Source organism: Grammomys surdaster, unplaced genomic scaffold (assembly GCF_004785775.1).
Source record: "Grammomys surdaster isolate TR1022 unplaced genomic scaffold, NIH_TR_1.0 126219, whole genome shotgun sequence".
NCBI classification, from domain to species: Eukaryota; Metazoa; Chordata; class Mammalia; order Rodentia; family Muridae; genus Grammomys; species Grammomys surdaster.
Window position 1 is genome coordinate 3182447 of NW_021621022.1, and position 22444 is coordinate 3204890.

The 22444-nt window shown below is 46.5% G+C and overlaps 2 protein-coding genes across 2 annotated transcripts; both read left to right on the forward strand.

The window, feature by feature from the left end:
• Positions 1-3529: 3529 nt before the first annotated feature.
• LOC114613418 (serine protease 55-like) lies at positions 3530-6017 on the forward strand. Its single transcript, XM_028758706.1, has 4 exons — positions 3530-3549; positions 4274-4533; positions 5400-5542; positions 5718-6017. Exons 1-4 carry the CDS (start codon positions 3530-3532, stop codon positions 6015-6017), a joined length of 723 nt encoding a protein of 240 aa, XP_028614539.1.
• Positions 6018-11700: 5683 nt separating this feature from the next.
• LOC114613390 (serine protease 52-like) lies at positions 11701-21255 on the forward strand. The gene is made up of 5 exons (XM_028758670.1): positions 11701-11812; positions 16496-16694; positions 17783-18030; positions 19984-20126; positions 20971-21255. The coding sequence occupies exons 1-5, from the start codon at positions 11731-11733 to the stop codon at positions 21238-21240; spliced, it is 942 nt and encodes a 313-aa protein (XP_028614503.1). The 5' UTR covers positions 11701-11730; the 3' UTR covers positions 21241-21255.
• The last annotated feature ends 1189 nt before the right edge of the window (positions 21256-22444 follow it).

Below are 22444 nucleotides of genomic sequence, written 5' to 3' on the forward strand. Positions count from 1 at the left end.
GGTTCAGAATTCACAATACTATCCCTGAACAATCCTCTCTCCACTTCTCATGCACCTCTGATGCTCCCCCGCTCCCCTAAGACCTCCTTTCTGACTCTTGTTCCTGCTAGTATACATCAAGGCAGATGGGGCATTGCAGCTCAGTCCCCCCTTGTCCCTGACATCACTTTCGTCCTAGGACCTCACAGACAGATTCCTTCCCAGGTTATTTGTATTCTCCAAACTTCCAGTCTGCATTGGTTTCAGATGATGTGTACTGTGGAGCCAGTGTATATAAATGAGTGTGTATGTGTGAGTGCGGATATGTGTGTTTGTGTGTAGGCCTTGTGTATGTGTAAATGAATGTGTGTACGTGTGTATATATGTAAGCGTGTGTGTGTGTGGAGTGTGTGTATGTGGCCATGGCACCTCAAGAGCTGTTACTCTATGTCTCAGCATTCTCACAATCTCTTTCTGACCTCAGGCCAACAATGTCTCTCACCTGGGTGACTGCCTATGTGATACTGTCTGTTCTGGGTATCTCCAATAACATCCATGTTTTCATGTCATATCCAGAGTAATATCTATCTATCTATCTATCTATCTATCTATCTATCTAATCTTTTTCTGTGTGTGCGAGTGTGTATGTGTGTGAGCATATGTGTGTTTGTGAGTGTGCACGTGTGTGTGAGAGAATGTATATTTGAGTGTGTGTGTGTATGTGTATGAGTGTGTGTTTGAGAATGTGTGCATGTGTATTTGTGTGTTTATGTGTGTGCATGTGTATCTGCATGTGTGTGTATGTGTATGTATGTGTTGTGTGTGTTTATGTGTATGTGTGTATATGCACTTGTGTTTATGTAAGTATGTGAGTGTGAGTGTGTGTGTGTGTGTGTATATGTATGCATCTGTCTGTATGCATCTATGTTGAGTGTGTATATGTGTGATTGTGTCTATGTGTATATATGTCTGTGTATCTGTGTATGTGTGTATATGCATGTGTATGCATGTGCATATATGTGTATATGTGTGTATGCATGTGTATGTGCGTGTATGTATGTGTGTATAAGTGTGTACATGTGGGGTGTGTGTGTGTTTGTGTGTGTAAGAGAGAGAGGTGCATGTGGAACCTAGTGGATAAACTTGGCAACCTTGAGTGCCATTCCTCAGGCTTTACTCATTCTTTTAAAAAAATACGTATTTATTTTCATTTTATGTGTATGGGTGTTTTGCCTGCATGCATGTATGTGTACCATGTGATGCATGGTGTTCTCTGAGGTCAGAAGAAGGTATCAGATGCCCTGGAACTAGGGTTATAGACACTACAAGCCATCACACGGATGCTAAGAGTTGAACCCTGGTCCTCTGCAAGAATATCAAGAACTCTTAATTGATGAGTCATTAATCCAGGCCCCACCCCAACCCAGCATAGTTGTTTACATGTAGGGTCTCTCACTGTCCTGGCTAGGTTAGGCCAACTAGCCAGCATGCCCCAGGATCTACCTATGTCCACTGGGATTACAGGCATGCGCCACCATGCCCCTCTTTCTTTAATGAAACACAAGTTCTAGAGTTTGAACTCCAGCCTTTGCACTTGCAGGGCGAGCACTTTGCTGACTACACTATCACTGCAGCCCACTCTAGAGTGATCTTTTAGTCTGAATGGTACATCGCCACCCACTTTAAATTCTTCTCCTCCAACCAACTCATGATAGGGTTGAAATTTTCTATAAAGGTGCATGGAACTTTTGAGACCCAATTTCAGAGAATATAAAAATCTCACCCAGATGATGTGATGACTCAGCAGTTAAGAGCACCGACTGCTCTTCCGGAGGTCATGAGTTCAAATCCTAGCAACCACATCTTGGCTCACAACCATTCATAATGAGATCTAAATTAAAGAAAAAAAAAATCACCCAGAGACCCAAGCTCTTTACTGCCAGAGATAGCAGTAGAATAAATGACTGCTCAAAGTGCTCAGAGTCAAGAGCAGGACCAGAGCACACAGGCAGATGATGGTCAGCATGAGGAATCTGGGTACCCCTAGCCACTGCGCAAAGGGACCAATAGCCAGAAAGGCCTGGAAGAGAAACTCGGCTCAGTCAGGCTGTGCCTGCTCCTCCTGTCTAATCCCAGCGCTTACTGTGATGTCACCAAGCCAGGCTCTGCCATGCATTTGTGATGCCCAACTGTGGCAGCCGCAGCTGCTGTTGTATCAATGTGGGCAGGACGTCAAAGCGGCCACCACTGGACTGGAATGATAACATGATGTTCCCACTTCTAATCACACTGCTCATGGCATCCAAGGGGCATGCCCAGGACCAGCAAGGTTAGTGTCAGGCCAGCCCAGAACAAAAGGTAGGAAAAAGCCTGCCACTTCATCCCTGGATTACCTAGAGTGGATGGGAAGCTGGCTCTAGAAGACGCAGTGTTAGAAGTTTCTAATCCAAACCCAGGGAATATAAAATCTCACCCAGAGACCCAAAGCTCTTTGCTGCCAGAGGTGGCAGTAGATGGAATTTGGCGTAGGAAACAAGGGAACTGTAACCAGCTGATCAAAGCAAATGTACTGGACTGGTTGAAGATGCTGTCGGCAGTGAACCCCTTAGGATCTGGGCCCAGAAGCACGGGAGCCTTGGGGCAAGATGGACACCTAGATACTCCCACTCTATGCCCTCTCTGTAAATGAATAGAGGGCCTTTCTAGGCCCAGGCCCTGAACGAGGCAGCAGAAGGGGGTGGAGTAGAATATATTTAATTCAGAAAACTTTTATTAGGTTATGTTGCTATAAGAAGTCATTCGTGTAACATTTGCTCTGAGGTTCTGGGAGAAGTTCTGTGGGTAGACCAGAGGAGTAAATGTCTAATACTCTTCCGGCAGAATTATAGCAGGTATCCCACACAAAAGGATTCACAGAGTGGTTCTGCTGTATTTGATCTTTCTCTCTGTCTCTGTCTCTGTCTCTGTCTCTGTCTCTGTCTCTGTCTCTCTCTCTCTCTCTCCTCCCTCCCTCCCTCCCTCCCTCCCTCCCTCCCTCCCTCCCTCTCTCTCTCTCTCTCTCCCCCCTCTGTGTGTGTATGTGTGTGTTTGTGCACACGCACATGCATGTGTGTGCATGTGTGTTGTATGTTGTATCTTTCTCAAAGTCACTCACAGCTATTTTACAATCCTATCAAGCAAACACCACTTGCTGGTAAATTTCAGTTGCTTTTCATACAGTTGCCCTTCAGGCACCCTTTAAAATATAGACTGTGCGTTTATGATTTCTGTGGCAGGTCCTTTCTTGTTAATTTGCCCTTTTCTGTGCTGGCCATTTTCAGTTTGGAGGTATTTTCTAAGATCTGTCTTGTGAGCCCCCTCATAGCATTTCCCTCAGATGCCACCGGATCTTAAGTGGGACGGTTCTGGGAATGTGGAGTGAAGATTTTTCTGGGCCCCTTATGTACCCGTGGCTCTTTGCTTTCTCTCTCAAAATCAGTTCTGTGTGGCCACAGGCCTGCCTTCCCAAACTCATCCTGGTTGCCATTGAGGGAACTGCTTGAAGTCCAGCATGGTGAATTCCCATGGCAAGTGAGTATCCAGATGCTTGGAAAACACCTGTGTGGAGGCTCCATCATCCACCAGTGGTGGGTTCTGACAGCAGCACACTGCTTCCCGAGAACCCTGTAAGTGTCTGGGGCATTACCTTAATTTAAGTCGAATCTGTACACATGCAGTCTGGGATAGTCAATTTTCTGGGATAGTTCCTTGGTATATGAAGCTTTTGAAGCCATAGGCTCTGCTCCCAGTGCCTTTGGACTGAAGTCTCTCCCTATTTAGTCACCCCTCTTGTCTTAGTCAACTATATCCAAAATTGGCTACTTCTTGCAGCGTTGGAGAAGTCAGCGTAGGCTTCCCTTTTCCTGTCCACCATCTGCATGTGAAGACACTGCTTTAGATTCATCCATTCACTGTGCACGCATTGAACACCTACTGGATACTGTTTCAAGTGCTAGGGATATAGAAGTCAATAAGATAGCCAAGGGTCCTGTCACTGAGGTGTGCACATCCTTCTTTCTCAATGGTTATGTTACATTTCTATTGGTCAGAGCTTTCCCTGAGTCTGTGGTTCACTCTCAGAGATCCATCTGGGTCTGGGTCCTGCCTCTTACCTCCTTAATCTCTCTAGACCCCTACAGCATACCCACTACTGTACACTATTTAGTGGTGAGTTCTGCGGCTTGGAGATGTGTCTGCAGAAACAACGTGGCCCACAACCTTTGTCAGCTGTGCTGTGTTTTTATCCATCCCTCAGATTAGAACTGGTAGCCGTAAACATCACTGTGGTCCTAGGAATCAAGACTTTCAGTGACATCAACTTGGAGAGAAAACAAGTGCAGAAGGTCATCGCTCACAAAGACTACAAGCCACCCCACCTTGACAGCGACCTCTGCCTGCTCCTACTTGCCACGCCAATCCAATTCAGTAAAGTCAAGATGCCCATCTGCCTGCCGCAGAGGGAGAGTTCCTGGGACCGGTGCTGGATGTCAGAGTGGGCATACACTCACAGCCATGGTATGCACCTGGCCTTCATGCCAATATGAAGCTCACGTGCAGGCTGCCTTCTGCTGAACAAAATGGTGGTTTAGATGGCGGAGAACTCGGGTTTGAATTTGGGAGGCACCTTCTTGTGTTACCCTTTTCCATCCGTAGAATAACTGCAATGCCTCCCTCAGCTAAGTCATACAGATGAAAAGGATGAGATTATGTAGATAAACACACCTAGAAGAACCTCAAACCCTGAAAATGATCATTTTTATGGGTTCCATAAAAATCGTTTGGCCTGCTCATCTGTTTGCCTCACATAGAGTTGTCTATTTGTTGACATAGCCAACCCGGTGGCTTCCCCGAAGAGGTGGGTATCAGTGACTAAGCTCTGTTCCCTGCAGAACACCAGGCTGGTCACCCGTGGAAGCCTCCTGAGAGGGAGAGAACAGAGAGAAAGCCAGGATTTCCTTTAGCACTGTGGTTATTTGCCCCCCTACAAGATGGCACACCCTGATGTGCACTCTCTTCCAAGTGTTTCCATTTGGCTTGCCAAAGACAAGATGTGGACCACTATTGCCAAAACACTTTGGCTGCTCTAAACGTCAGCACAAGGACAAAGGGTAGCTTCAGAACAAGGCTGTTGCCACAGAGAAATCTCCCTATAGGGTAAGGGACTGGGTCACTTCTGGAGAGAGCCTGCATCTTCTAGGCAGATGTACTGTAGAGGGACTACCTGTTGAAAGGTACCTAGATGACACAGAGCAGGGTCTTGCACTAAGTCATCCACATGAGGGGACCTGTGAATCACCAGACTTCACACCGGTGTGTGTGGGCAGGTCACTCTTGGCAGCCAATGTGTGCTCACTCTCAGGCCAGTTCCCTTCCTTTGCCAGGTTCAGCCAAAGGCTTAAACATGCACCTTAAGAAGCTGCGGGTGGTTCAGATTAGCTGGAAGACATGTGCCAAGAGGGTGACTCAGCTCTCCAGGAACATGCTTTGTGCCTGGAAGGAAGTAGGCACCAATGGCAAGTGCCAGGTACTCAGTCTCCCGTCATACCCCTCCTCCCCACACCCCACAATTCTTAGGTTCCCAGAAGGAGTCCAGGAGAGGGGCCCTTGCTCATACCACTAGCCACCACCCTTTTATATCCTCTTGCTGTTGGCTCCACTGGCCTCTCACATTTAATGCTTCTTGTCTTTCTCATTCCCAGGGAGACAGCGGGGCACCCATGGTCTGTGCTAACTGGGAGACTCGAAGGCTTTTTCAAGTGGGTGTCTTCAGCTGGGGCATAACTTCAGGATCCAGGGGAAGGCCTGGCATGTTTGTGTCTGTGGCTCAGTTTATCCCATGGATTCTGGAAGAGACACAAAGGGAGGGACGAGCCCTCACCCTCTCAAAAGCCTCAAAAAGTCCCTTGGCTTGTGGTCCACACTACCATTCCATATTGCTAAGCTTGGGCTCTCAAATACTGCTTGCTGCCATGTTTGCTGGGAGTAAATCAAATTACTAAGCTCTGATTCTCTTGCTGTTTGTTCAGTCCATTGCATTCCACATCTGAGGAACACTGACTATAGCTCGGTCTCTAAGTTAGTCGAGTTAGCTACAGACTTAGTTCCCGTCCATGTTGAAAGAGGTGCTGTCAGTGCTGGGGTGTGGGGGGGGGTGGGAGGAACTCTAGAGGAAAACATCATATCCTCTGACAAAGAAGGGTCAGGAGAGTATGATTCAGGAAATCTTTTACAATTCCCCATGAGAAGTCATCCTTTCCTTCCCTATCTGTGAAGGAGTCTTTTCTCACTCTGACATTCTGACTTTGCTTCTTCCTCTCTTGGAACATGATTATACCCAGCCATAGACCAGCCTTGTTTCTGTTGGTCCAGCACTCAACCTAGGTCTGCACCCGGGGAGCCCCCAACCTATGCTGCAAGCAGATGCCTGCACAGCCTGGCCTTGCATAAAGATCTCTCCATAAGTAGCAGGTAGGCTCAGGGCTCTCTGGTCCAATTAGAAGCTAAAAGTGGGAGATTATGACTCAGGACTTGGAGACCACACCTTTCCTTCCCCTTCTTAGCTTATAAAAAAACCCCACTTCCTGATGACAAGTTGTTCCAGAAGCACTGATGTGTATCTCCTTCTCCTTCCACCACATGGACTCTGAGACTGCCCAGTGACCAAAGTCACCCATCATGTGGGAGAGTGGATGGAACTAATCCAGGGACACCAGAGCCAACATGCCCTTCCTCTACAAACAGCCAACAGGGCAGCTTGTTGCCAGATACAGCACAAAGGGTAAGAATTTGGGCTTAGCAAACCATAGGACCATGTCTGAAGACCAGTGCTATACCATGCATCCAGGGACAAATGGTGGTTACATCTCTAGATATTTTCTAGGTCAGTCTATCTGGCATAGATATAAAGGAGACAACCAGTTATATGGATACAGAAGTTTATTTTCCCATTTATTCATTTGGATACTTGGTGAACACTACATAGTAAGAATATAGGAAAATGCAAGTATTGTACATCACTTGACAGGATCTCCTAGTGAATACTTTCACCATATATATATATTTCCATTACATATATGATTTATATAACTCCATTCTACTTCATATCATCCATCTATTTTTCTAAGAATGATGGGAAAGGGGCACTGAACCATGACAGGGATTATAAGGTACAATATGATACCTTATAACTGACAGTAAAATAATATGTCCTACCTGAGCTGGCATGCCAGAAAAGGCACTCAGTTAAAACGCAGTCTCTGATGTGGTGACCGACAAATTGGCAGAACATTGTCATGAGGGGTGAGCTAACACTCCCTGGTCCCAAGCACAGAACAGTGAGTATCATGAGGCTTTATCACAGGTGTCCTTCTTAGTTCCGAGGCCAGCATGACTCACAACAGTCAACTCACCCACCACAAGAAAGTTCTAGAAGATGCTGGCCCTTTATTTCCCCATTTGACCAGTTGTCCGAGGAGGCTGCCTCCTAAGGCCTGAGCCACCAGATGCTGTTAAACACTCCCCAGAAAGCAATGACCAAAGTAAAAGAATAGGATGCAAGAGGACCAATGGGGTATTCTTTCCTGTCTCCTTCCTGTTTAGGTCACAGTGCTACCACTGGCCAGTTCCCACTGATGGCCCCTTCTTCACCCCTGTGGCTTTCCCTGGGTCTAGGAAGGAGAGAGTCTGTCTACCTCCATGGCTGATTGCTTTGGCTAGCCTGCCTAGTTACAATGTCCATGATGTTCATGCCAACATCAAAATGTCTCCATCCAAGTTTTCAATGTTGAAATTCCAGCTCCTCCCTAACTGAGCTCAGCCCCGCCCTCATAACTATCAGCCTCCCTAACTCCACCTCAGGGATTCAGGTAGTCCTGAGAGGCCCTGAGAGAAGGGTTTCTGAACCCTCGGACTAGGTCTACCTTTCTCAGCTGTCCCCGCACTTTCATCTCTGGGAGGATAGACAATCATCAGGCAGGCTCTTATGGAAATACAAGGCCAGGTCACTCTCTCTCCTTGCACCCAATCCCAAAGTCTCCAGATCCAGAGCTGAACTTCTCTAGCACTGCATGTAGCAATCCAACTGGTCTCACGCAAGAAAGAATCAGGGCAGAGCTGAAATCCAAAAGGGAAAAAGGCAAGGCTGCGATCCGCAGGGAACAATGTCTGTTTCCTAATCTGTCTCCTGCCCCAAATAGCTCTGCTCTCCCCCCCCCCCCACTTGTGTTGATGTGTTTCCTGCCTGGGCAGCAGATGCAGCCGAGACTTAAACTGGGTCATGGAAGGTGGTGATGGCTGATACAAGCCCACAGGCCATGTCCTCCTCTGATTTGGCTCCCCAGGTTCTTGGCACAGACATGACAAGGACACAGCTCCCAGGGCATCTGAGCAGGGTCTTCGCTCCCTAGAGCCAAAACAAAAGTCTCCTGTACAGCCAGAGATTAGGCAGGGCCTGTTTTATAGGTAGGGACAAGAGCCTTGTGAGAAGAAAGCCCCCTCCTTTCTTATGGATAGCCTGGGATCTGCTTTCTGGGATCGCTTAGGGGCTGCCTTCCAGTCAAACTCTAGGGTTCCAGCAGAACCTAAAAAGCAGAGTAACTGAGATTATAATGTAAATTATACACTGAAACCTGGGCTTGTACCTGACTTCAAATCCCGGCTCATGGAGGCATAGCCAGGTGATTGTCACCCCGCTACACGCCTTCGGCCTTCAGTGTGTACATGATATCCTTGTTATGAGATTCTTCATGGACTGCCTCCCAAGAGCATGCCCCCATTAGCCGCTGTTTCTCTCCCAAGTTCTCTACCCAGCAGTATGCTCTGAACATCTTCCCTCGGCTTTTTTGGACTACCATCAGCATTGCCTGAGCCGTGCTGTGTTTGTATTCTGAACAAGGCTTGTGTTCCTAACCCATTGGGTAGCTGGTTTGGGAGGCTGAACCACTAAGGACATCATTAAATTAATTGTTTATTGAGGTCAAAAGGGAGGAGTCCTGGTCTATGGGACAGTGTCCATAAGAACACTTTTGTAAGAGTTACAGTTACACACACACACACACACACACTTTCCCTTGCCTCTGGTGAGCTATGTCAACCCCATAGGCACAGGCCCTGAGTTCAGATTCCATCCTATCCCACCATAGTCCAGCAGCTGGAGTGTTCACACACAGAAGCCTGTAGGGGACATTTCACACTCAAACCACAGCAGGACCACCACTTCTGTCATTAATATATTGGGGGATTTTGTTTGTGTACAAAGTATAGCAGTATTTTAAAAGTCTGGCTTTTGAGTTTTAACTTCTGTGGAGCAAGTGTGCCATTTTGAGGCTCTGTGAATGGAAAGGCATGCACATGCCTGTACAGTAGAACTGTTTCCTCTCCTTGTCCATCTCTTCCTGAGCTCCAGCCCCTGTTGATGGTAGGTGTTTTCTTTCTCCAGAATGCCATAGTATTGGGAACATATGGCAAGGAGCCATTTATATCCGATTTCATCATTGGCCTAACAAACTTGTGTTTGGAGTGCTGGCTGGTTCAGCAATGGGTTCTCTTCACTGCTGAGTGGTCTTACTGCTGTGTAAGTGTGCCACCTGTGGAACCAGTCCCCTAAGTATGGGCATGTAGGTCGTTACTAGGGTTTAGTAGTTATAAATAAAGCCGCCACACATGCTTGACTTGTATTTTCATTCATTCCCTTCCTTCCTATGTTTTTGCAGAACAAGGGCCTTGAACCCATAACCTCACATATGCTAGGCCAGTACTATACACTAAGCTGCAAGCCCAGCCCACCTTTTTATTTTTCTATTTTGAAATAAAATCTAAATTACTCAATTTGGCCTTGAACTCATTCAAGTCCAGGCTGGCCTTGAACCTATGATCTTCTTGCCTCTGCCTCCTTCCTCAGACCTTGGATTACAGGCCTGTGCCACCAGGCCTGATCCCATGTTGTTTTGGTTAAAATGTGAATGCTTGGGGATTTGGGGCACAAATGGGGATAACAGAGATGTGTTCTCCTGGAAGCTATGCAGGAAAGCCAGGTGGCATGTGTGGGAAGTTCTGGGAAATCTCTATGAACGGCTTACTCCATTTCACATGTGACCCTGCTCCCCTCAACCCCAGGGCCCAAGTGTTTATAAATAGTGAGAACCACAAGGTTCTGTTATAAGAAACAAAGGGAGGAGCTCTCCCATCATTTCTGCCCCCACCTGGCAGTGAAAGGTAGGAGCTTACTTGATGAATTCCAAAACTCAGCTTCCGGGCCGTGGCAGTGTTATTCATTCTCCTCATGACAAATCTCACATCCATAATGAACTAGTTAACCTTTCATGAGGCAGACATTCTGATGGACATTTCCAAGAATTAAAAAATTACATTAGTATATTTAGGGTGTGTGTGTGTGTGCATGTGTCTGTGTATGTGTGTCTGCCTGTGTGTGTGTGTCTGTGTGTGTGTATGTGTGTCTGTGTGTATGTATGTGTGCATGTGTCTATGTATGTGTCTGTCTGTGTGTCTATGTATGTATCTGCCTGTGTGTCTATGTATGTGTGTCTGCCTGTGTGTGTGTGCATGTGTGTGTATGTCTGTGTGTGTGGAGGTGGACCTACAGAAGCCAGAGTATAGCCTGGGTGTTGTTCCTAAGAAGGAGACCCTCTATTTATTTTGAAACAAAGTTTTCTCATTGGGCTAGAACTAGTCAAGTAGACTAAGCTTGCTGGCTAGTAAGCCCCAAGGGATCTGCCTGTCTCTGCCTCCCCAACTCTGAGATTACAAGGGTACTTGCCTTTTATCTTTGTCTGGGTTCTGGGGATCAAACACAACCTTGTGCTTATAAGCCCTTGAGGGAAATGAGGAATGAGTAGGGGGGTTCCACCCTAGCACCCCACAGAGGGAGTGCTCCCACTGCCCCAGGCTGAGAGCTTCCTGTTGAGAGGAGCTGATGGCCAAAGTTCTGTGTCTGCCAGGAGACAGTAGCAGCGAACCTGGGGGTTATATTAGAGGCTCAGAATATGACCGGTCCTGTGCTGGGATACCTGCCTTAATGTATTGGTTCTCAACCTCTGGGTCACGACCTTTTAACAGGGGTCACCTGAGACCATGGAAAAACACAGAGATTTACATTATGATTCATAACAGTAGCAAAATACAGTTATGAAGTAGCAATGAAAATAATTTATGGTTGGGGGTCACCATACCACAAGAAACTGTGTTTAAGAGTCACAGCATCAGGAAGGTTGAGAACCCTTGTCCTAGTGCATTAACCCTTTCAATGCCACAGAGCTGTGTCATCACCTATTTTCAGATAAATATGAGAATCTAAGTGAAGTGACTCCCCCAGCATCCTACTGGTTGTATCTCTGGTGACATGAGGCTCTCTCCCATAGAGTGTGCATTGGTATCTCTGCTGTGTTGTCTGACTTATTTGAGGCACATACCTCAGCTTCCTTCTTATTAACCAGGGTGGTGCCTTTGGCCATTGTGTCCTGGGGCATCTGCAAACTAGTCTGTTGGAACGCCACTGTTTTTGGAGCTCCTGATGTTACCTCCTGTCACCCTCGTCGCTACACCCCTCCTATCCTCCATTTCCTGGAGGACTCAGGAGGCCACCTGCTACTTAGGGTGGTCCACCTAGGCCCATTGTGATCTCAGTGGTTATGTAGGCCCAGCCCTCCATCACTGGCCTCAGTTGAAGCTCCCCATTGCTCATGTGCAGGCAAGCCGATGAAACGGTGGAAGGGCAGAAGAACAGGGCTGTTGCTGCCATTGGCCCTCCTGTTGTTCTGGGCACATAGCTCACTGGCATGTAGGTTTCTGGGGACCCTGTGGCCCAGTCCCTAAGGGGTGGTAGAATCACCTGGGAACTAGTACCAAAGGCAACTTCCCAGGGGTAGTGATTCAGTAGTTTGGGGTGGGGGTGGGACAGGATTTAGGGATCTGAGGTAGCTGGTCCTTGACCAAATGATCACTGAGATTCTTATACCACTTGTCCTTTAAAGTTGTTGGGGGTTGGTGAGCCTGGTTTCTGTAAGTGTGTGTGTGCGTGTGCACATGCTTGTCCGTGCATTCTCACAAGTGTAATTTGCTATCTGTGTAGATACTAGAGTTTCCCACAGTGAATGACTATACTAGCACATATTTTAGAAAAGGCAGCCAGCTGTTGGGTCAGTGATGTATAGTGGGCACATCAGGAAGGCTTAAGTCCGACAGGATCTGCAGAGAATCTCTTCCTTCTTCCACTATGCTGAGAAACGTCTGGTCTAATGCAAAGGCCACTATATTACAGCACTCAAGCAAGGCGGGGCACCGGTATCCCCAGTGATGGGCTCCTGTTTGAGTCCAGAGAATGTATACAGTTGGCATCAATGGGTTGGTCAACAAATTTCGAACCCCTGCCACAGGGTAAGCTGTTTTAGAAACTGTGTTCACAGTAGAGGAGGACATAGAATTTTCCTCAGGGTGGCGGTAGTGATGAGCCTTAAACACAAAAGCTGAGCTGTTGGTTCAGGCCTCTAGTCCAGCTACTGAGGACAATGAGACAAGGGAATTGCAGGGTCAAGGCCTAGCCTAGGTTACAGAATGAGTTCAAGGCTAGCCTGGACAACTTAATGAGATTCTGTTTTCTATATAAAAAGTGAAGAGGGTTGAGGATGGCCAGTCACAGGTAGGCTGCTTTCCTGCCTTTAAGCAAGGAACCCTAAAATCCATCCCCAGTATGGCAACAAAATCCCTGAGTAAACTTAGTTAACTGTCTTCTTTCTTATTCAATGGCAGACAAAACAGACTAGTGTAGAAAACCTGGGCGGATCCGATAGAATTGGCTAGTCAGGTAGGCCCTTTCTGCACTCATGACACTTGCTTTCCCTGATGGGGAGGCACACTTGCAAGCACAGTGCAAAGACTCCACACACAGAAAGAGCTTAATGCATTGCAGAGGCAGACAGGCCAGTGAGGGGAAAGGGGCTCAACACAGAGTTAAGAAACCTGCAGGGCCCAGATATGCCAATCTTTGTCAAAATGCTGAACTCCTTGGTTCCTCTAGACTGGCTAGCTAGCAAGTCCCAGGGATGTGTTTGTCTCCACATCACCAGTGAGGGCACCCACCCCTGTGTTCAGCTTTTTACATGAGTTCTGGAGGATCAAACTCAGGCCTTCCTGCTTGCATAGAGAGCACTTTGCTGAGCCATCTCCTCGGTTCTGTCTGTTCTTGACAGTGATACTGTTGGCCTGATGGCTGGTTTTAAATCTGGCAAGATCGTGTCCCTCCTCAGGGAAGTGTAAACCATTATCAGTCCTTACTCAGTTCTGAAGCCTGCATGGCTATATGCCGCCATCCATCCCGAGACTTCAGATGATTCTTTCCATTTGCTCCTGAGAAGCATTTCTCAGGGCTGTGGGACTCAGACTCTCACCAGCATCCAGACTGCTGGCAGTTCGGCTAAGCTTAGATGCACCATCAGACTGCATCTCCCAGAGAACAGCAATAGTCACTTATGTACTCATCAGACCCAGCTCTCCAGGGAAGCCTTGCCTCCATGTCAGCCCTCAAAAGCCCGCCTTCTGGGTGAGCAGGGTCCCAACAATCAATATTTGACTAAAACCTCTCAGGTTCACCCTAGTGAGCAATTATCCAAACCACATGCTATGGGTCCAATTAAGGCTTTTAAAGGTTGGGAAGGTCAGGCAGTATGTGCTATTACAGAAGCTCTGAGCAGGAAGAGGGTAGCTGGGTTTAGAAACAGTTGGACTAGCTGGAAGTCCCTCTCTGCTCCTGCTTTTGCATGAGCTTGAGTGATCATCTCTCTTCACGTGTAAAGTGGGACTGCAGACACACTGGAGAGGGGTTTTGAGATTATTAAGGGTCTCTCGTTCATGCAGGCAGCACAGTAGCTGGTTCAGGGATGATCCTCAACAGGTGACAGATGGCACTGTGTTTCAAAAAGAGGAAAAGACTAAAACAAGCCATTTTATGAGCCCAACCTGATTTTGAATTATGTCATTTTGCATACATGTTCAAAATAGTCATCTCAACGTTTAATTTCTCCCACCCTAGACCAACATGCCTGTTTTACTGAATAGTAATTCTAAGGTTCTCTTGCTGGAATGCCAAGTGTCTCTATCTAAGATTGCAGATTCGATCGCAGGTGCCTTGTAGAGTGCTGGGGTCCACCAGGAAGGGGCAATTATGCCTCCTTGACATTAGCAGGGGAGTCAAGGCAGAGGTTTTTGCAATGACACTTCTGCAAACTGTCCACTCTCCCTCAAATGTGATGACACTTCCATCCATCACCCATGCTCCCTCTTCTCTGGCTTCTGATCTGGGAACTAAAAGGGTTGATGCCTTTGAACAAAGGCTCCTCAGTCCCTGACCACCTCTTCACGATACTGGTGGTTCAAGGAATTTTACCACTGATGCTAAGATCATTCATAATTATCCAGCCATCTATACACTCATCTGCTCTATCCACTTATCCACACATCTAACCACCTACTCCATTTATCCATCCATCCATCCATCCATCCATCCATCCATCCATCCAGTTTATACCATCCCCCAATACATCCATTTAATCCAGCACTATGTATTGGGCTACTGGAACATACCAGTCTCTTGCTTAGATGGTGTGGCCATAAGAATTAGTCACATACGGCTCCTGCCTGCATGCAGATTAGACTCTAATGAGAGGCGCCAACATCAAAAGTTTACAAACATTTGGTAACTATTGCTGGTACTCTGAGGAGAATATCGAATACAAAAGTGATACTGAAAAAAGGTGATCTGAAATTACACCTTCCCAATACACATACACAAAATACTCCCATAACCAATGCCAGCCTCAAACTCCAGCTTCTCCTGCCTCAATTTTGCCCAGATCAGCAAAACTCACTTTATGGTTGAGCTAAGATGCCAAGAACACAGAGGGGCATAGATCAAGGAGGAGAAACGGGAAGCACCCTGAGGCAGGAAGCTGAAGGCCACTTCTAGGGAGCTGGAAGAAGGTCCATGGTGTTGGGAACGAAATGGAAAGACAGAGAAGCCATGGCTGGTTGTGGGGGTGGCGATGTGAGGTGGTGACACACTGTTTGGTGATGAACGGTAGGTGTGTGGTGTGACTGTGTGGTAGTGGTCAGTGGTGTTGGTGTGTGAGTAGGTGATGGGGTTGTGTGGTGGGGGGGTGTACGGTAAAGTTCTCTGGTGATGGAATTCTAGGATGGTGGTGTGTATGGTAGTGGGCTATGTACCGGAATCCTGGGGTGGTGTAGTTCTTTGGTGACAGGTGCCTGGATGGGGATAGGGTGTGAAGTAAGATTGTGTGAGTAGGGTGTATGGTATGAAGTACCTGGAAGTGCTGTACAGAGGTAGCATATGTGATCACAGGGATATGTTAGCAGGGTATATGTGGTGGAGTTCTGGGATGGAAGTTTGTGAGAGAGTATTAGGTAGGGTGGGGGCCATGATGACACGTGGATGTGGGAGTGTGACTAGAGAGAGCTGGACTAGAACTATTGCTATATTTTCCTGTAAGAATTGTGTGGGTGCCATCGTCATTAGATCTTCACTCGTGTTCCCGACCCATCTCTGCTGTATAGTAGCTGTTGGGCCTTCATCTGATGTCCAGCCTTAGGTGTGACTCTTTAAGACAGGGCAATGAAACGGGACAGTGCTTTGCAAACAGTTAAGTATCCAATACTATAGATTTTATTGCGTTTACTTCTCTCTTAGTTGGAATACTACTGGAAAGGTGTGGGTGGGCTTAGTGGTAACATGTTTGCTTAACATGTACCGGGCCCAGGGGTTGAGCCATAGTACTGAGAAGGAGAAAGAGGAGGCAGAAAAGGAGAGAAAAATGAGAAAAAAGAAAAGAAGACAGGAAACATGAAGAGGAGGAGGGAAATGCAACAATACTGAAAAGACATCCAGAGATGTCAAAACAACTCTGTCCCATAGGAACCGCCAAACTCGCTTCTGGGGAGAATTGGAATTATCCTTGGGATTAAAGTTGCATGACAGCATGTTCCCTAATCACAGTAGGAAAAACAGGACAGGAATCAGAGAGCTGGTGGGACTAAGCCATCTTCTTCCCATGATTAGTTTTCTGACTCACAGTGGGACTCCAGGCCTATAGCATATTTCAGGGGACAGTGTGTCATGATTTAAAGAAAGGGACATTGCTACACAGCCCATGGGAATAGCAAGATCCAGCTGCCCACCATGTAGCTTCAAGTCTTCCCTCTTCCAGGCCCTACAGAACCATTCCATGAAGCAGGCAGCAGTGAAAGCGGCCTCCAGTGTTCTCCACATGTGTGTAGCCAAGCTCTTGAGGGGAATATGGGGGGCTTGGATTAGTCTGTGGGTTTTCTACCTATGTCCCTTTGCTGAGCCCTTTGCCTGTGTGTGTGGAAATGGGCCTGTAAGGTGAACTTTTTCCAGACCCTTCAGACTTGACTTTGAGACCCTAAAACTTTCTTTCTCTTTCCCTTCTTTTAGGGATATGTGGCCAGGAAATGCAGGACAGATCTCAACAACAGAACAATGTTTCTGCTATAATGGGAGGGAAACCTGCAAACATCTCCAAGTTCCCGTGGCACGTGGGGATTATGAATCATGGTTATCATCTCTGTGGGGGATCTATACTCAATGAGTGGTGGGTTCTATCTGCATCCCATTGCTTCGAACAAATAAACAAGTGAGTATTCCTGGAAGAAACAGGGGAAGGCTTCAATGTGGGTGGCAGCATCAGGGATTGAGCCTAGGGGGCACCATGCTAGGTTGAGGCAGGGTTTCTCTATGTAGCCCTGGTTGTCCTGGCTCTGCAGACCAGGCTGGCCTCAAACTCAGAAAGCAATTGCTTTTTATTTTAAGGCATCTCACTAAGTTTCTAGGCTGGTCTTGAACTTATTCTGTAGCGCAGAGAAGCCTTGAATTTGTAATTCTTCTGTCTTAGTTTCCCAAGTAGCTGACCCTGCAGGCATACCAACAAGCTTAAGTTAGAATGTTCTTCTTAACCAGTGTAACAGAATGCTTGTCCCAGAGGTTTCATTCAACCAGCCACATAATGCCATCAGGTGCTAAAACGGCCTGCAAGGTTGAGTATTCCTTCTGACCTCTGAGAAGTAAGCAGATCTTCTCCCAGGATTCGATATATCTTGTTGTGAGCTCCACGCTTCACATTCTGCTAAGTATCTGTGGACACGATCCGACTTCTAATAAACACTTTTTCTAAGCTGGTTATGGTAGTACATTTCTGACACCTAGCACTCTGGAGGATGAGCCTGGAGGATGATTTGTCATGGGCAAGCCTAGACTACATAGGGAGACTTTGTCTTAAAGACAAATTAAAATAAACTCTAAACAGACAGAAAGGAAATCTATCACTAACTGTTCTTGTTGGAGACACAGAGGGTAGTGCATGGGTGCAAAATCAGAAACCTTTGAGACACTGGTATGTGAGTCTGGGACTCTAGTCCTTGAGCACGAGTCACCAGCTCTGGGCTGGTGTAAAAGTCCTTGAGTCTCATGAGTCTCCCTGGACTTCTGCTCTATAATTAGTCAAGCCCTTCTTGAGAATCAAGAAGAGTATCTTGCTCTTCTCCTGCTACCTTGGTTTACCCAAGTAAGATCATCAGGCTATGTGCTGGGGCTCCGATCTGCCTTCCACTGCTCAGGCTCTTTTAGCCCCTTACTTAGAATCATAGCCACTGGGGGCAGAATCTTTAGGGATATCCCATCTCCACTTCTATCATTTACATTTTCTCTCTTTTTCTTTTAAATGAGGTCTAACTTGGAGATCATTTATGGCAGAGATGACCTCAGCACAAAGAACATGACGTATCAGAAAGTGGACAAGTTAATCGTGCACCCAAAGTTTGATGACTGGCTCCTGGACAATGACATAGCTTTGCTCTTGCTCAAATCCCCATTAAACTTGAGTATCAACAAGATACCTATCTGCGTTTCAGAACTCTCCGACCTACGGTCATGGAAGAACTGCTGGGTGACAGGATGGGGCGTTACTAATGTTAGTAAGTGACTCCAGGTTAGATATATGGGGTGACATGTGGCTGGTGTTCGGAAAGATTAGAAAATTTGAGAAGCTCTGCTGGCCTTAAACTTCTGGGACCTGGAGCAAATTGTGTACGTATGCTATAGAACATGAACCCTGGACTGAACCTCTGAGGAAACCAAGGTCAAAGGTCACTCAGTAGAATTCTGAGAGACTATGAAAGGACACAGGGCAGCAGTACGGACTGACTCCACTCCAGATGATATCTGTATTGCTCTTCTAAGGCCAAGATCTCTAACTATTTGAAAGCCATGGATTCAGGCCAACGGGGAAAAAATCAGCTAATTCTGTAAAGTGTCCTTTACAGAAGCAAGCAACAGTCCACTTCTAGACCCCTTCCCAGCCACAGCTGCAAACTAATCCCGTTTGTCCATCTTCTTGATGAGCAAGTTGTCTTAGTTAGGGTTTAATTGCTGTGAAGAGACACCATGATGAAGGCAGTTCTTACCAAAGGCAAATATTTAACTGGGGCTGACTTACGGTTTCAGAAGTTCAGTCCATTATCATCATAGTAGGAAGCATGGTGGCATCCAGGCAGACACATTGCAGAAGAAGGAATTGAGAGTTCCACGTCTTAATCCAAGGGCAGCCAGAAGGAGACTCCTTAGCAGGCAGTGGGGAGGAGCATGTTCTCTCCCACACAGGGTAGAGCTTGAGCACTAGGAGCCCTCAAAGCCTGTCTACACAGTGACACACTTCCTCCAAGAAGACCATACCTAGTCCAACAAGGCCACACCTCCTAATAGTGCCACTTCTCATAGGCTAAGCATATTTAAACCACCACAGATGTCTTGTCCTGTAGTGAGAGATATTTAAATCTCCAACCCAAATATGACCGGTCAATGAAAACACAACTCAGTAATTATGAATATATTGTGTAAGCCTAGATTGGGCAGATACCCTTATACTACTCTGTTCTCCAGCTATGAGACCCTTATAACTTGAGGATTTTCCAGACCCTGTGTCTGTCCTTCTACCTCCTGCTTCCCAGTCGTCCTCTCCTTCCTCCTCCATTGTCTTCCTCCAGTCCTCCCCTCTGCTCTCTTCCCACCAACCTTTATTTCTCCACCTCCCCTTCTTCTGCCCAATCACTGGCTCCAGCCTTTATTTTACAAATTAAGATGGGTAGAAGGTTCACTAGAATTCACCTGTGTAATGACTCACACTTCCTCTGCAGCCCTTCACAGGAAAGGGGAATTAGTATCAAAATACAAGGCCAGGGCTATCCAGAACATTGTCCCATAATCGGTCGGCAGGGAACACTTGGCAGGCCATGCTGTTCCTCCATGCAGGTCCTTATGTGACTGGGCCTGTGTTCTAATGTTGTTCCAAAGTCCTGATCTGGGTTGGAGCCAGTCATTGATGATTTTTATGAGCTTAAAAGAAAGAAAGAGAAACACAACAAAGTTCTTAACCCCAAAGTCCTCAGTTATCATTCATTCAACACATATGCTTTGACCTTTTTTCTGTTCTGGAAGCATTCTCGACACAAGATTTAACAATGCCTAAAGAGAAAGAAAGCATTCACCTCCTGGGTGGTGAACTCCTACTTGGTGAATGTCTCAAGGGACCTAGAGAGTTCCAAGCCCCTCCATCTGCCTGAGTTCTCTTGACCGTAATGCATCCAAACAAAATACATTTCCAGGAGTCCAGCTGGGGCTCATGCCTACTATAGGGTTGGAAGACGCTGAACTCAGGCTGAGATTTAGCAGGGCCCTAGTCCTAGGGAATTATGGATGCCTAAGGGATCTTGACAGTCTTCTAGATATCTATTCCTCTCCCACATTCGATTGGTCTGTGGGTGAACAGAAGTTCTTTTGTCATTGGAGTGATATGGATGGGTACTGACACTCAACTTAAAGGGACAATTTTACCTGAGACTCTCTCTCCCTTCGCTTCTCCTCTGGCTCAGGTGGAATAAAAATCCAACCTGAAAAGCTGCAGAAAGTCCAAGTGGATCTGTACAGATGGGACTGGTGTAGCTATCTTTTGCCTGTATTAACCAAGAATATGCTGTGTGCTGGGACTCAAGATGCTGGGAAGGATGCCTGCCAGGTAATGGGTTGGGCTCTGCCTGGAAAGGGTGGCTGGCTTTTCTGTCCAGTGGATGAGATACCATAGCAGTTTCTTAGGGCTACTGTAACAAATAACCACAAGCTGGGTGGCTTTAATCAACAGACATGGTTCTCCCATGGCTCAGGATCACCCAAGTCCTAAATCAAGATGCGGGAAAGGCCTGTTCCTTCTCAGGTCTAAGAGGAGAACCGTAGCCACCTCTCTGGCTCCTGGTGTGGCCTTGCTCTAACCTCTGCTTCAGTCTGTGGAGGACCTTCTCTCTTATGAGTATGGCTTCTGATTTATTTATTTATTTCCCTACAAATTGTAAATGTGTTGATTTAAGTATTTTATCACTTTTAAAAACATAATATGGTTCTTTTTGCATTTGTCATATATTCATCTGTGTAGCTGGTAGATTCAATCAATGGCTTCCTATAAGGCATGATGGATTTTTGCTTATTCTGTTCACTTTTTGCATTTGTGAGCAAAACAGATAGAGCTGGGCTGGTAGAAAATGAATTCATGAAGAAAGAGCAAGCTTCTGTCACAGATATATCAAAATGAATGATACATTAAATCAATAGTGATCTCTGTGGTGATGATGGTGGTGGTGATGGTAGAAATCAGTCTTTCAAGTCATCACTTACCCAATTGCTTTTGCCTAAATGGTTTGCTACCTATGCAACAGTTACACCCTTGTGGCTGGAAAACTGAACAATAGCCAGAAATGGCCACCATAGGAACCCTCCAGTAAACTTTTTGTCAGATGTCCACAATTGAGCAGGTTATGGGAGTAGCTTTTCTACTGCCTTTCAACTTCCCAACAACTTTTCTTTCCTAGGGTGACAGTGGAGGAGCTCTAGTTTGCAACAAAAAGAGAAACATAGCCACTTGGTACCAGGTGGGCATCGTCAGCTGGGGCATAGGCTGTGGCAAGAAGAATCTGCCAGGAGTATACACCAAGGTGTCACATTACCTGAATTGGATTATCAATCAGACTGCAAAGGCAGGAAAACCTTATATGTATGAGCAGAACTCTGCATGCCCTTTGGTGCTCTCTTGCTGGGCTATCTTGTTCCTATATTTTGTAATGTTTCTTCTAACCTGGTGATTAAACATGATACTGCCAAATGTCCTTCTTGGTGTATGAAATGACGAGGTGGGTGAGCTCAAGTTTTGAGCAATGATTCTTGGGTAATTTGTTTGTTTCACCTGAGCTCGTGATGCAGCTATAGGAGGGCTTCAGACAAGCCTGAGGATCACTGCAGCTTCAAATGGAACTGGAAAGCAGGGCGTGTTTTCTCCAAGTGTTCAGAGTCTCTTTATAAAGGGGGTAATGGTAGGGTTAGTCAGGCAATGAGTAAATAATTGGCCAAGAAAAGTAGCTTGGAAATTAATTAAACCAACCAACTAACTAATCAACCAACCAACCAACCAACTCATCAAACAACTCACTCACCAAACAACTCACCCACCAAACAACCCACCCACCAAACAACCTACCCACCCACCAAACAACCCACCCACCAAACAACCCACCCACCAAACAACCTACCCACCCACCAAACAACCTATCTACCTACCAAACAACCTATCCACCAAACAACCCATCCACCAAACAACCTACCCACCAAACAACCCACCCACCAACCCACCCACTCACCAACCTACCTCCACACCAAACAACCCACCCACCAAACAACCTATCCACTAACCAACCCACCCAACCACCCACCAACCAACCTACCCACCAACTAACCTACCCACCCACCAACCCACTCACCCACCAACCCACCCACCCACCAACCTACCCACCAAACAATCCACCTACCCTGGGGAAAGCCAGTACCGCTTACCATGTATTGTGACAGTCCTGTATGGACCCCGCAATGCTGAAAACTCCTGATGTACCACATAGGATGAATCTCTGGTACATAGACTGGAGTCCAGGAGAATTCCACATAATTAGAGAAAAAAATCATAAAACCATCCTACAAACACAAAGGTGAAACCATCATAGAAGCTGACCAAAAAGACTCTTGGGGAGCTGCTTGTTCTTAAGCACTTTAACTATGTCTATCTTCAAATTCTTTCTCTGATGAACTCAAGAATCCCTGAGATTCACCTTCAATCCAGTAGAAGGAGGGGTGGTCCAGGGACACCTGAGGCAGGAAACTATCACTCCTCTCATGCACATGCATCCTGCTGCCTTTATGCTGTAGAGTAATCACAGTGAGACTAATCTTCCATCTTGCAGCAAACTCCTATCTAGCTGTCCTTTGACCTAGTGTGCAGAAGAAACAAATGGTTTTCTC